Raw genomic sequence first — 13281 nt, forward strand, 5'->3', positions numbered from 1 at the left:
TTTAAAATGTATTATAAAATCTGTCAACAGAAAAAAGTATAAAATATAAGAAATAAAACTAGAACATATGCTTATAAATTTCATTATTGACTAGAGGCCCGGTGCATGAAATTTGTGCATGGGGAGAGGGGAGGGTGGGGGTCCCTCAGCCTGGCCTGCACCTTCTTGAAATCTGGGACCGCTGGCTCCTAACTGCTTGCCTCCCTTTCTGCCTGATGCCCCTAACTGCTCCCCTGTCTGCCGGCCTGATCACCCCTAACCACCTCTGCCTGCCAGCCTGATTGCCCCTAACTGCCTCTGTCTTGGCCTCCCGCCACTGTGGCTTTGTCTGGAAGATGTCCAGCCTAATTAGCATATTATCCTTTTATTAGTATAGATAAGTCATAGATATATAAGATAAATAAACCATCCTGTCTTCCTAGTCCTTCCTCAGAAGTAACTGCTGTTACTAATTTAAGATATATTTTATGAATTGTATGGGTTTCTTTTTGGATATCTTTTTGTTGTTGATTTTTTAAAAAATATGTGTTTTACTGATTTTAGAGAGAGGAAGGGAGAGGGAGAAACATCTATGACTGGGCATGTTGCCCTGCCTGGGAATCGAACCCAAGGCCTTTTGGTGCACAGGATGTTGCTCAACTAACTGAGCCACACCGGCCAAGGCTTGTTGTTGATTTTAAATTTTATTTCATTGTGGTTCGTGAATACGATCTATAGATTCTTCGGAATTCATTGAGGCTTCCTTTGTGGCCAGTACACAGTCAATTTCTGTAAATGTTCCAAACATGTTTGAAAAGACAGATATGCCGATGTTCTTTTTCTGAAATACAAACCAGATGTTACCACTTCCTCTCTCAGCTTCAATGGTCTTCAGGTGAAAGACAGAGCCCCTTCGCCTATGATTTGGGCCCTTATCCTAAGACTTAGCTTATTCCTCTCTAGCCCAAGGCTCGGCCACCTCCTTATGTACAAAAAATTTATGTTCACGCAGCTTTTGTACCTTTTAGGGTCAACTTTCTGAAACATTTGAACTGTCAGAGTTGTCTTGTAGCGGACAGTCCAAGGTCTGGCATATCAAAGATCCTAATAGAATCTCACTGAATGGGTTGTCTTTTGAGGGTGGAGTCATGCTGAGGCTGGACAGCTGCTCTGTGGTGGGTCACTCCCTCATCGCCAGTTCCAATCTTCATCACTACTTCTTCCTTCTGAACCCAACCCGGCCGTCTGAGACCTCCAGCTGCTGCGAGCCTGCATGCTAATTTCTCTGCATTTCCCTCTTCCCATCTCCACCTGCCCGTACAAGGACCCTTCCACAATGCTGTCCAGTGCTTTGCCTTCTAGAGACAATTGCACAAGCCCAACAGAGATCATCCCAGGTGGAATCCACACTGAGCTTCTGCTCGGAGGCCCCTGGCATGGGGATGGGAGGTTGTGGGGGAAATCAGTGAGCAACTGTCCTCTCTACACGTTCATGGCTTCAGCCTTAGCTGGAACCTCACTTTTGTATTTCCTTCGGAATCTGCTTTTTGATCCCCTTCAAATCTTCAGCATCTCCCCAGCTCCTTTACTCAGCTGAATGACCGTTTGCTACTTTATGGAGAAAACAGAAACATTAGGGTGAGCCTTCGTTTAGCCTTTTCTAACCGCCTTCCTTCTGCTTCAGAAGTGTCTCCCCTCTTCTCTAGGGTAAGAGTAATCCTGTCTCCCTATGCCCTTGACCCCATCCTCCCCTGTCTCCCTGTGTCTACCCATTACTCTCTCTGCTCCTGATCTCCCCTTCCCAAGGCCGTCCTTCCTAACAGCAGTCGGCACTCCTCTTGGAGGCTGACGTGAGCTTCCTTGCCTCTCTAATAGGCTCTTATTGACCACTAACTTCTAGATCAGCGTAGCCTATCTTGTATTTATTATTTAGAAAATGTCTTTATTAATTTTAGAGAGAGAGAGAGAGGGATAGAGAAATAGAAACATCCATGAGAGAGAAATATCGATAGGCTGCCTCCCGCCCTCCCCCTCCTGGGGATTGAGCCTGCAACCCAGGCATGTGCCCTGACCAGGAATTGAACCGGTGATCTCTTGGTTCAGGGTTCGACACTCAACCCCTGAGCACACCAGCCTGGCAGGCCTATCTTTCGTGATTTCTCCAGATCACAGACAATCCTGACCACACCCTGCACCTCAAAACGTTCTCTTACCTATTTGCCTCTGATACCACTCAATCTTGACTCCCTTTCTTCTCCCGCTACCCCCTCCTTTGTTCTTTGACCCTGAAATGTCAGGGTTCCAAGTGTTTCCTATTCACAACCCTCCGTCTTTATTTCTTTACACACCGGGAAAGCACAGGTTTCGTTTCAAAAGGGTGGAGTTTCTACTAAGCTCTCCAGTGTAGTTGCCACGTTGCCCCGTTTTTCAGGAGCCGTCACAGTTTTATGTGAACTCCCTTAACTTTAAATATTGACAATGAACTCAAACGTACACAAAACTGTGCAGGACAAACAAAACGCGGGTGGTCCTGCCCAGGGCTGTTCTCTTATTCCAGGGCTCACACGGATTGAGGGCACACTATGTGCGAGACACTCTCCCAGGTGGGTTGCATGCATTAGCTCATGTAACCTTCACAACAATTACATCAGCAAAGGGCAATCATTATCCTGCTTATAGACAAGCAGACTGCGAGGGGCGGCTTCGGTGGCTGTCCTGGTCGCAGAGATGCCGAGTTTCAGAACCTGGACTCCAGTCCCGGCGGCCCAGCTCGGACCTCAGGCCTCGAACCAGAGATGCCGCGCCTCCCTGCTCAGCAGAGGAGGAGACGGAGGTCCGGGGGCGGAGGTGTCTAAGGTCGCGGGAGCTGGGACTGGCCGGGTAGGATTTGAGCTCCCGCCAGGGAGCTGGCTCCCGGCTCAAACCTGAGGCCCGAACACGGTACGCACGTGGGCCAGGGCCGCCCGGAGCCTCCCACGAGCCGTCCGCTCGCTGCTGTTGATCCCTCCACGGTCCCCTCAAGGCGCTCCCTGGGCCGGGCAGCAGGAACGTTCAGTCAGCACGGCCGTGTGCGAACCCACAAACACGCTGCCTCACAGGGACTGTTCCCCATTTCACAGGTGAAACAGGCTCAGCGCCGCTGCGGGACTTGCCCCCGACCCAGCAACCAGTGAAGGGCAGAGGCAGGACTCCAGTCAGGGGACCTGGCAACAGAGCCCTCGTTCTTGGCCACGAGCTCACCCTACTAGTTCCACACACGGGGGAGACTGAGGCCCGGCCATGGCGTGGGGTGCGCTGCCCGCCTGCTCTCCCCGCTCTGCGGTCGCGGTCTGTCACCGCTGGGCGGGACGCGGACGGCCTTCTCCGGCGGCGCCGAGAGCTGCGGGGAAGCGCGCAATTCCCTACCTAACGGAGCATCCCGCGGCACCATGGCAACGCGTCGGGCGGGAGAACAGGAAGTGTGTCACCCAGTGGGCGGGGCGAATCTGCGTGACCACCAATGGGAGCGCCGCATCCGCGTTCGCTCCGCCCGGAAGGAGGGACCGAACCGCTTTTCTGCTAGCGCCGCCGGCTGTGAGACTCGTGCTGGGGGGCCGCGGAGGGTAATTCGGTGGCGCGCGTGGGTAGGGGGTGGGGTGGGGGCACGGGGGAGAGCGGTCCCGAGAGGCGAGGGAAGACGGAGGTGCGGTCAGGCCCGCGGTCGGCCCGCGCTGTGCCGAGGGGACGCCAGGTGCGGGGACCCGGGGGTTTCCCGTTTCCGGAGAGGGAAACGGAGGCCCAGAGAGGGGCAGTGAGGCACATAGACCTGAAACTCGACCCTCTCACACACGGACGTTTTAAAATCGCAATAGTAGGTGAAAAAACACTTTTCATCATATTAGGTGAAAAAGCAGAATACAAAATATATCCGAACTGAATACATAAGATAGGCCTTCGCCGAGCACCCTCCGTTCTCTCGCCGTACTTGCTGCCGCCCTCGACTTTGTGTATGAAACTTGTTTGTGCACGTCCCCAGCCCCTATCTTACAGCCCTGGGCTAGCCGTGCTCAGAATCCCGCAGTTCTCGGGTCTCGGAAGGTGACATGGTGCATATCTATGTTCTGCATACATTCAGCGGGGTTCGAGGCACTGTTTGGAATCAATACAGTAATATTTTCACAGATATCTATCTATCTATCTATCTATCTATCTATCTATCTATCTATCTATCTATCCTAACTCTTTAAGGAATAAGGAACAACCATAAGTAGCTTCACCTGAGATCAGATCAAGTTTTCAAACTTAAGAGATTTTCCAGAAAATAGGTTGGAGAATTGCAGATAAGGGACTGGGCTGCTGATGTCACTGTCTGCTCCTCCTCCTCCAGGAGGGGTGTGCCACGGTTGCTGGACTGTGCCTTTGCATGGGCACCCCCATCTCCATCACTAACAGTGTGTGCCACCTGGTGCCCTCAGTTTCCTCATCTGTAAAATGGGCTCAGTAATGCCTTCCTCCCGAGGTTCTGGTGAGGAGTAAATGAGACCGCGGGTGTGAAGCACTAACACCGTGTCTAGCATGCGGCACAGATGGTTAAGATTGAGGTTTGCCTATTCCACAAACGTTTCTACGTATTTTGAAATTATCTGGATAGGCGGTACCTGACCATGGTTAACCTCCCCTGCCCAGTCAGTCTTCAGAGAGATCACCGGTTTCTAGACATAAGCAAGCCTGTCTGTATCTCTCACCCCCATTTTCCTTTTACCCCAGATTATAGCATTGTATTCCTTTCTATGCTTCCTTCTCCTTAACATTTATTTTGGCTGTTACTTAACATCCTATATAATAAAAGATTAATATGCAAATTGTCCCCGCAACCAGGAGTTCGACTGGGAGTTCAACGGGAGTTTTTTTTTTGTGTGTGTTTTTTTTAAATAAGATAGCTTTTAAAAAATATATATATATATTTAATATATTTTATTGATTTTTTACAGAGAGGAAGGGAGAGAGATAGAGAGTTAGAAACATCGATGAGAGAGAAACATCGATGAGAGAGAAACATCGATCAGCTGCCTCCTGCACATCTCCTACTGGGGATGTGCCCGCAACCCAGGTACATGCCCTTGACCGGAATCGAACCTGGGACCTTTCAATCCACAAGCCGACGCTCTATCCACTGAGCCAAACCGGTTTTGGCTAAAAAATATATATTTTATTGATTTTTTACAGAGAGGAAGGGAGAAGGATAGAGAGTTAGAAACATTGATGAGAGAAACATCCATCAGCTGCCTCCTGCACACCCCCCACTGGGGATGTGCCTGCAACCAAGGTACATGCCCTTGACCGGAATCGAACCCGGAACTCTTGAGTCCGCAGGCCGACGCTCTATACATTGAGCCAAACTGGTTACAGCTCAACCGGGAGTTTGACCAGGATGTGGGGCGGCTGGCCAGTTGCCCGAGGCCCCTCCCTCACCCTGATCAGGGGTGGGGCCAGCCTGCCAACCACCCTTGCCCCTCCCCCACAGCCGTGCATGAATATGTGCACCAGGCCTCTAGTATTTACATAATTTCTCCTTTATTAAGATGTGTAACATACCTGTAAAAACAATAAGTTTGAAGAATGAAAATTCAACGAACACTACCAACTTAAGGAATAGAACATTTTCGTATCCTCAAAATCCCCACTGAATCTTTCACTCTTCTTGCCAAATACTGTGTAACCACTGCTCTGAGTATTGTTACTAATTTTCTTGTTTTTCTCTGTAGTTTTTTACTGTTGATATATCTCTAGTGAATGCAATGCACGGTTTTGAATTTTTTATAAATGGGATCCTAATATATATCTTGTGGGACTTGACTTTTGCATATAATGTGTATTAGATGCATCCTTGTTGATGTGAGTAGCTCTCTACTTGGTCTTCGTTGCTTTGAATTCCATGGTATGATTATACATGCTTTACGTAGGTGTTCTTCAGTTGATCATCATTTGTACTCTTGCCAGATTTTTGCTATTACGTGGTGCTTTTACAAACGTATTTCCTGGGGCCAGTGTGGAAAAGTCTCTGTAAGGCATATATCTAACAGATCTCTAAGGACACCCAAATGAGCTAATAGTACCCGGTTGTCTGAAGTGGTTATAAGAGTGTGTGCTCTGCCGGTGGTGGGTGAGAGTTTCGGCCTCAGCCACTCTGAAGGATTTTTCCTATCTGGTGATGGTTAAAACTTTAATCACGGTGGTTTTAATATTCATTTGCCTGATGACATTGAGGTGGAGCATCTTTTTACGTATTTATTAATAATTTGTGCATCCTCTTTGTAAATTTTCTGTTGCTTATTTTTCTCTTATAGTTGTCTTCCCCTTATTTGTAGGCGTTCCCTATATGTTCTGAATACAAATATTTTGTGGCTTAAATACCTTCTGGTTTGTAGCTTGTCTTCTCTTTCTCTTTTCTATTCTCGGGTGTTTTTGGTGAACAGAGTCATTAATGTTAACAAAGCTGAATATATCATTATAATCCTTTATGACTTATACTTTTTAAAAAATCTTTTAAAGAAATCCTACCCTACTTTTGGTCAAAAAGATATTCTTCTAGGCAGTGTGGCCTGGGTGGGGAAGGGATGGTGGTGGCAGGGGGAGATATTCTCCGGTGTTGTTGTACCAAACTTTCATAGTGTTTCCTTTCTTGTGACCTTAATCTTTAGCAATAGATGTTTGTACATAGTGTGAGGTAAGCGTCTCATTCTTTTTTTCTTTTCCATGTATGGATAGTCAGTTGTTTTGGCACCTTTTATTGAAAAGTTTGCTTTGATCTGGCATTCCATTTCTCCAACATGTCAAGTACCCGTACATATTTACAATTCTGTTCTGAGTCCTTTATTCTGTTTCATTGGTCTTTGTCTATTTCTACACCAGTATCACATTTTATTCACCGCTCTAGCTTTCCAAGTTACTTGGTACCTGGTAGGACAAGTTCTCCTTTATCTTTTCCAAGAATGCCTTTGCTGTTTTGCCTTTATGTTTTCCATGAAATTTTAGAATCATCTTGTCAGATCACACACAGACATAAAGCCTATTGGGAATTTGACTGGAATTGCATTGATTTAGTTGCATTGGATTAATTTGGATTTAATTTTTTTAATCCTCACCTGAGGATATGTTTTTATTGATTTTAGAGAGAGAGGGAAGGGGAGAGAAAGAGAGAGAAACATCACTGTGAGAGAAACATCAATCGGTTGCCTCCCACACACGCCCCGCCTGGGGATGGAACCCCAGCCTTTTGGTGTGTGGGATGAAGCTCCAGGTAAGTGAACTACCTGGTCAGAGCCTAATGTGGATTTTAAAGTGATTGCTTTCAACATCTTGTCCCTAAGTATTATGTTTGCTGTAGGTTTTTGTAGACAAAGGAATTTCCTTCTCACCCAAGAATATTTTTTCCATTGATTTTAGAGAGTAGAAGGGGAGGGGAAGGAGGGGGGAGAGAGGGAGAGAGAGAGAGAGAGAGAGAGAGAGAGAGAGAGAGAGCGCGCGCACTGGATCTGAGGTTGAGGGAAACGAGGATCAGGCCTGTGGTGTTTGCATGACTGTGGACTGTACCACCGAAAGCAGGTGATTTGCAAAGAGCACTCAGGAGAAAAAGGGTTGCAGATGCTGAAAGGAGAAGGAATCCGGTTTAGGATTTGTTGAGGTTGAGATGCTGGTGAAAGAGGCCCGAGGAAAGCTAGTAGGCAGGCAGGGAAACTGATCCTGGGACAGTGCATGTTTCCAGCTCTGAGATCCAGCTGGTGATGCTGTTGGAAAGAACAGTAACTAGTCTTTTTGTGCATCTCCTATGGGCCAGGTCCTTGGCAAACATTTGGTAGTCATATCTCACTTAAACTTATGCCTTAAATATAGTTATTATTACCCTCATATTATAGGTGAAAAGACTGAGGCTCAGGGAGATTAAAAGTGTTAGCTAAAAATGTTTCTGTGTTATATTTGCCTAAGTAACGGCAAATTTCTTGTCAGATCATGGCATCACCTGAAGTGAATGTTAAAAATCTCAGAATGCCAGGCCCCTATGCAGTCAGAACCTCCAGGAAAGAAGCCATGGGCGCATATTTTTAATGCACAGATTACGTGATTTTTAAGCTCAGGCAGGCCTAGCAAGAACTGGTCTCAGAGCCATCTGTCCAGTTCTGAACCCGCGCTCTTAGCCCCTGTGCAGCGACTGGACCTCTGGCAGCAGCGGGCTTTTTGATCAACTCTGATCTTTGTGGTTTGTGGAAAGATACTGTTTTAATAGAGCAGGAGATTTAGAAAGTACCCTGTAGTCCTGTGAGGTCAGTTTTATTAGTGGTTTGGGAGAAGGGAAGGAAACTAACACTTATTCAGTATGTGCTAGCATTTCTCTAGGCAGTGAAAATTATTCTAATTTTTTAGTGAGAATATGGGGCCTCAGCTAAATTTATCCAGGGCCATAGAGCTGGAAGTGACTAAGCCAAGTTTCAGATCTAGAATCATCTAATAGTGAAAATAGCTGACACTTACTTAGTGCTTAAGTCTGTTACCAGGCTTCTCTGTGTATTATTTCATTTATTCCTCATGGTAATTGTGTGGAGAACATTTTTATCATTATTCTGATTTTACTGATCCGAAACTGAAGCACTTGGAGGTGACGTTTCCCAATTTCACACCCGAGGCGATGGAGCAGGCTGTGAATGCCGGCCTCGGGTTGGCGCCGGCCCACGCATTTCACCACTGCCCAGTACTCATTTGACTAGCCCCTGACTTGTGTCCTTTCATTTTTGTACTATTCAGCATGTTGACCTTGATTTTAAAAACCATAACAAACTTATATTTGTTAATGCAAATTCATACACAATCTAGCACATTGCTTTTGGTGTGTTCAGAGGTAAGTTGATTTCATTTACGTCTTTTTTAGCTCCGTCACCATGCAGGGTAGCTCCAGAAGAACGGGCACCATGACTGATGTCCACCGGCGGTTCCTCCAGTTGCTGATGACTCACGGAGTGCTGGAGGAATGGGAGGTTAAGCGCTTGCAGAAGCACTGCTATAAGGTCCATGACTGTAAGTATCGTTTTCCTGTTCCCAGGAGGCTCTGGAGCTGTGTGATCAGGGACTGATCACACAGGAGGCTCTGGAGCTGTGTGACATTGGTATAATGCCAGGTAACCAGTCAGCCCGTCCTCCTGGCCTGGTCATTCAGGGCTCTCACAATCTCCCTCCAGCCCATCTTTCAGATCTCATCTTTGACTTGTTTTCAGTAAATCTTACGCTTAGCCCAGGCCAGGGAAGACTGGGCCTCTGAAGCAGTGGGGTCAGGTTCACAGCGGGCTCCAGCGCCGCCTCGAGCCCAAGTTTCTTCACCACCGAACGGGGAGAATTCATTGTACTTGACATACTGGGGTTCAGAGAGTTACGAGACATGGTCCATAAAGAACACCTGGCACAGGAAAAGTGCTTAGTTGGCGATTGGTAGTCAGAGGGCAGCTTAGCATCGTGGTTCAGGGCGCAGCCTGGGACGTGGCCATCCCTGGAAAAGTGCCTTCCTGCTTTGCTGGCTGTCAGCATTTGGAACATCTCAGTGGTTGTTGGGAGGGTAAATAAGATAATACATGTGAAGCACTTAGAGATAGGACCGCTGGTGCATACTAAGTTCAGCAGCTGGAGGTTTCAATAAAGCAATGGGATCAATGCTGATAGATTGATAAAATCAGTATTAGGTCTTGTCGAGTGTCAGCCTGGGTAGGTCTTATGGAGTGAAAAGGAAAGTTTATATTTTTAATATTTATTTATTTATTGTTAATCCTCATCAGAGGATATTTTCCCATTGATTTGCAGAGAGGGTGTAAGGGAGAGATACAGAGAGAGAAACATCGATATGAGAAAAACACATTGATTGGTTGCTTCCTGCATGCACCCGGACCAGGGCCACAGATTGAGCCTGCAACTGACGTATGTGCCCTTGACTGGAATTAAACCCGGGATACTTCAATCTGGGGACTGATGCTCTATTCACTGAGCCAAACAGGCTAGGGTGGGAAGTTTATAAATTATACTTGTTGTATGATGTCGTTGTGTTAGGTTTTGTGTAAAACTTAGTGATTTTTATTGTTCATGAGTGCATACATCTGCATGTGAAAATATGGAAGTGGACTGGAAAGATGTGCAGCACACTCACATGCTTACCTTTGGAGAGAGGAGGAGAGGAATAGGCTTGTCAACAGAAATCAAAGGACTTCATCTTTACCCTGTTCTGTTCTTTTATTGTCAAAAACAGACTTGAGGCAAACATGGCATTATTATTATTATTATTATTATTTTTAAATAATTTTTATTTCTTGAAATATTACAAAGAGTATTACATATGTCTCCTCCCCCCCGCCCCCCCTTGACATTCTCCTGGCCCCTACCCCCTAGTATCTTTTGTCTATTGGTTATTCTTATATGCTTGCATATAAGTCCTTTGGTTGATCTCTTAACCCCTACCCCCTGCCCCAAACCCTCCCCAGGCTTCCCACTGTAGTTTGACAGTCTGTTCAATGCTGCTCTGCCTCTGCATCTACCCCTGTTCATCAGTCTCTACTGGTCCCCATTATCTGTCCCAACATCACTGGAGCCGTCCCAACCTCACCGGGGCCATTTCGTCCTCACCAGGGCCGTCTTGACCTCACTGGGGCCGTCCCGACCTCATCGGGGCTGTCCTGACCTCACTGGGGCCATCCCTACCTCACCTGGGCTATCCCTACCCCACCGGGGCTGTCTCAACCTCACCGGGGCTGTCCCGACCTCACCGGGCCGTCTTGACCTTCCCGGTGCTGTACATCATCAGGGTCGTTTTGTCCTCACCGGGGCCGTTCCAACCTCACCAGGCCGTCCCGACCTCACCAGGGCTGTTTCGGCCTCACCAGGGCCGTTTCAACCTCCTCGGGGCCATTCCGACTTCACTGGGGCCGTTTCAGCCTCCCCGGGGCCGTCCCAGCCTCACTGGGGCCGTCCTGACCTCACTGGGGCCGTTTCAAACTCACCGGGGCTGTTCCAACCTCCCTGGAGCCGTTTCAACCTCACCAGGGCCGTTTCAACCTCACTAAGGCCGTCCCAACCTCACGGGGGCCGTTTCAACCTCACCGGGGCCGTCCCGACCTCACCGGGGCCGTTTCAACCTCACCGGGGCCGTCCCGACCTCACCGGGGCCGTTTCAACCTCACCGGGGCCGTCCCAACCTCACCGGGTCTGTTTCAACCTCACCAGGGCCGTCCCAACCTCACCGGGGCCGTTTCAACCTCACCGGGCCGTCCCGACTTCACTGGGGCCGTTTCAACATCACTGGGGCCGTTTCAACCTCACCGGGGCCGTCCAGACCTCACCGGGGCCGTTTCAACCTCACCGGGGCCGTCCCAACCTCACCGGGACTGTTTCAACCTCACCAGGGCCGTCCCAACCTCACCGGGGCCGTTTCAACCTCACCGGGGCCGTTTTGACCTCACCGGGGCTGTCCTGACCTCACCGGGCCGTCCTGACCTCACTGGGGCCGTTTCAACATCACTGGGGCCGTTTCAACCTCACCGGGGCCGTCCCGACCTCACCGGGGCCGTTTCAACCTCACCGGGGCCGTTTTGACCTCACCGGGGCTGTTCCTACCTCACCGGGGCCGTCCTGACCTCACTGGGGCCGTTTCAACTTCACCGAGGTCGTTCTGACCTCACTGGGGCCGTTTCGACCTCACCGGGGCCGTTTTGACCTCACCGGGGCCGCTTCAACCTCACCGGGGCCGTTTTGACCTCACCGGGGCTGTCCTGACCTCACCGGGGCCGTCCTGACCTCACTGGGGCCGTTTCAACTTCACCGAGGTCGTTCTGACCTCACCGGGCCGTCCCGACCTCACCGGGGCCGTTTCGACCTCACCGGGGCCGTTTTGACCTCACCGGGGCCGCTTCAACCTCACCGGGGCCGTCCCGACCTCACTGGGGCCGCTTCAACCTCACCGGGGCCGTCCCGACCTCACCGGGGCAGTCTTGACCTCACCGGGGCCGTCCTGACCTCACCGGGGCCATCCTGACCTTACCGGGGCAGTCTCGACCTCACTAGGGCCGTCTCGACCTTTCTGGGGGCATCCCGACCTCACTGGGGCTGTCCCGGCCTCACTGGGGCCATCCCAGCCTCACCGGGGCTGTATCGGCCTCACTGGGGTTGTATCAGCCTCACCGGGGCCGCCCCGACCTCACTGGGGCCATCCCAGCCTCACCGGGGAAACACGAAGTTTGGCACTCTGTCCCCTGCCAGGCGGCTCCCCACCAGACAAAATCTCCAGGCTTTCCTGGTGGCTGAACATCCAGTACGCCTGCTTGGACCACGCCCTCCACCAAGTGCACAGACTGCCCGTCTGCCGTCCCCCAGGGTCCCACGCGAGACTGGAACCGGTGGGCGTGCTAGTGCGCCTGCTGGTACGGAGGTTCCACATCACCGGCCCAGCCCCGGCCTGCTCCGAACCCGACTCTGCCCCCCGAGTGTGTCCCTCCCGGATGCGAGGAGCCGAAATCTGCAGCCTGCTGGGTTGGGCTCTGTACTTGGTGTCTCTGCACATCCTACTCAGTCTCAATGCTCTTCTTTCTTTCCTTCCAGTTGTAGAGCCTCCACTGGGCCAGCTTTCCCATGGTTCCGTATGATAGCTGTTTGTCCCACAGTTGGTAGCCTCGATGTTGTTGTGGGAGGCAGCACAGGTCTCTTCCTTGCGCCGCCATCTTGGTTCTCCTGGGTCTGCTTCTTGAGCGCGTCTCCCATGGGTATGAGGAGTTGAAGTCTGCAATTTGTTGGGCTAGGCTGCAAAAGCGCAGGTGGGTCTTTTTGTGCACCTGGCACAGCCTGGATGGGGATGTAAATTGATTAGGGCGGGGTCTCAGGAAGCCGCCAGGGCAGGGCAAACAGCAATGGCGGCGTTTCCGTGGCTCCTCGCCTCTCCGGGACACCGGGACTTCGCCTCCCCCAGTGCCAGCGAGCAGCTGCGTGCCAGAGCCTCCCCCGCTCTCCGACCGCTGCAGGGCTGTGCCGCCTCTCCCTGTGGGGCCTGGAGCCTCAGAGACCCACCCTGAGCAAGCCCAGAGGATTCGAGGGTTCGTAACCGCTTCCGAATGAAAAAAAACCGCGCATTCAGTTGCAGCCCGCCTGGCACGCAACTGTGTGCCTCTGTTTTTGGCGCCTCTGTAGCTCCTACTCAGTCTCACTGTGCTTCTTTCTTTCCTTGCAGTTGTAGAACTCCCACTGGGCCAACTTCCCCATGGTTCTGAATGGTGGTTGTTTGTCTTATAGTTGGTAGTTTCTATG

General features: G+C 50.2%; 1 protein-coding gene across 2 annotated transcripts in view; it reads left to right on the forward strand.

The window, feature by feature from the left end:
* The first annotated feature begins 3473 nt into the window (after nt 1-3473).
* The window catches only part of NSMCE1 (NSE1 homolog, SMC5-SMC6 complex component), a 33114-nt gene continuing 23306 nt past the window's right edge, over nt 3474-13281 (forward strand). Inside the window, exons 1-2 of one of the 2 annotated variants that reach the window (XM_036309756.1) lie at nt 3474-3581; nt 8882-9027. In XM_036309756.1, the coding sequence (XP_036165649.1) occupies nt 8892-9027 (136 nt within the window). In that variant the 5' untranslated portion in view covers nt 3474-3581; nt 8882-8891. Of the gene's footprint in view, nt 3582-3688; nt 3710-8881; nt 9028-13281 lie in introns of those variants that run through there. The other variant, XM_036309757.1, reaches the window with a different exon arrangement.

The sequence above is a fragment of the Myotis myotis genome, unplaced genomic scaffold, assembly GCF_014108235.1.
Source record: "Myotis myotis isolate mMyoMyo1 unplaced genomic scaffold, mMyoMyo1.p scaffold_m19_p_5, whole genome shotgun sequence".
NCBI classification, from domain to species: domain Eukaryota; kingdom Metazoa; phylum Chordata; class Mammalia; order Chiroptera; family Vespertilionidae; genus Myotis; species Myotis myotis.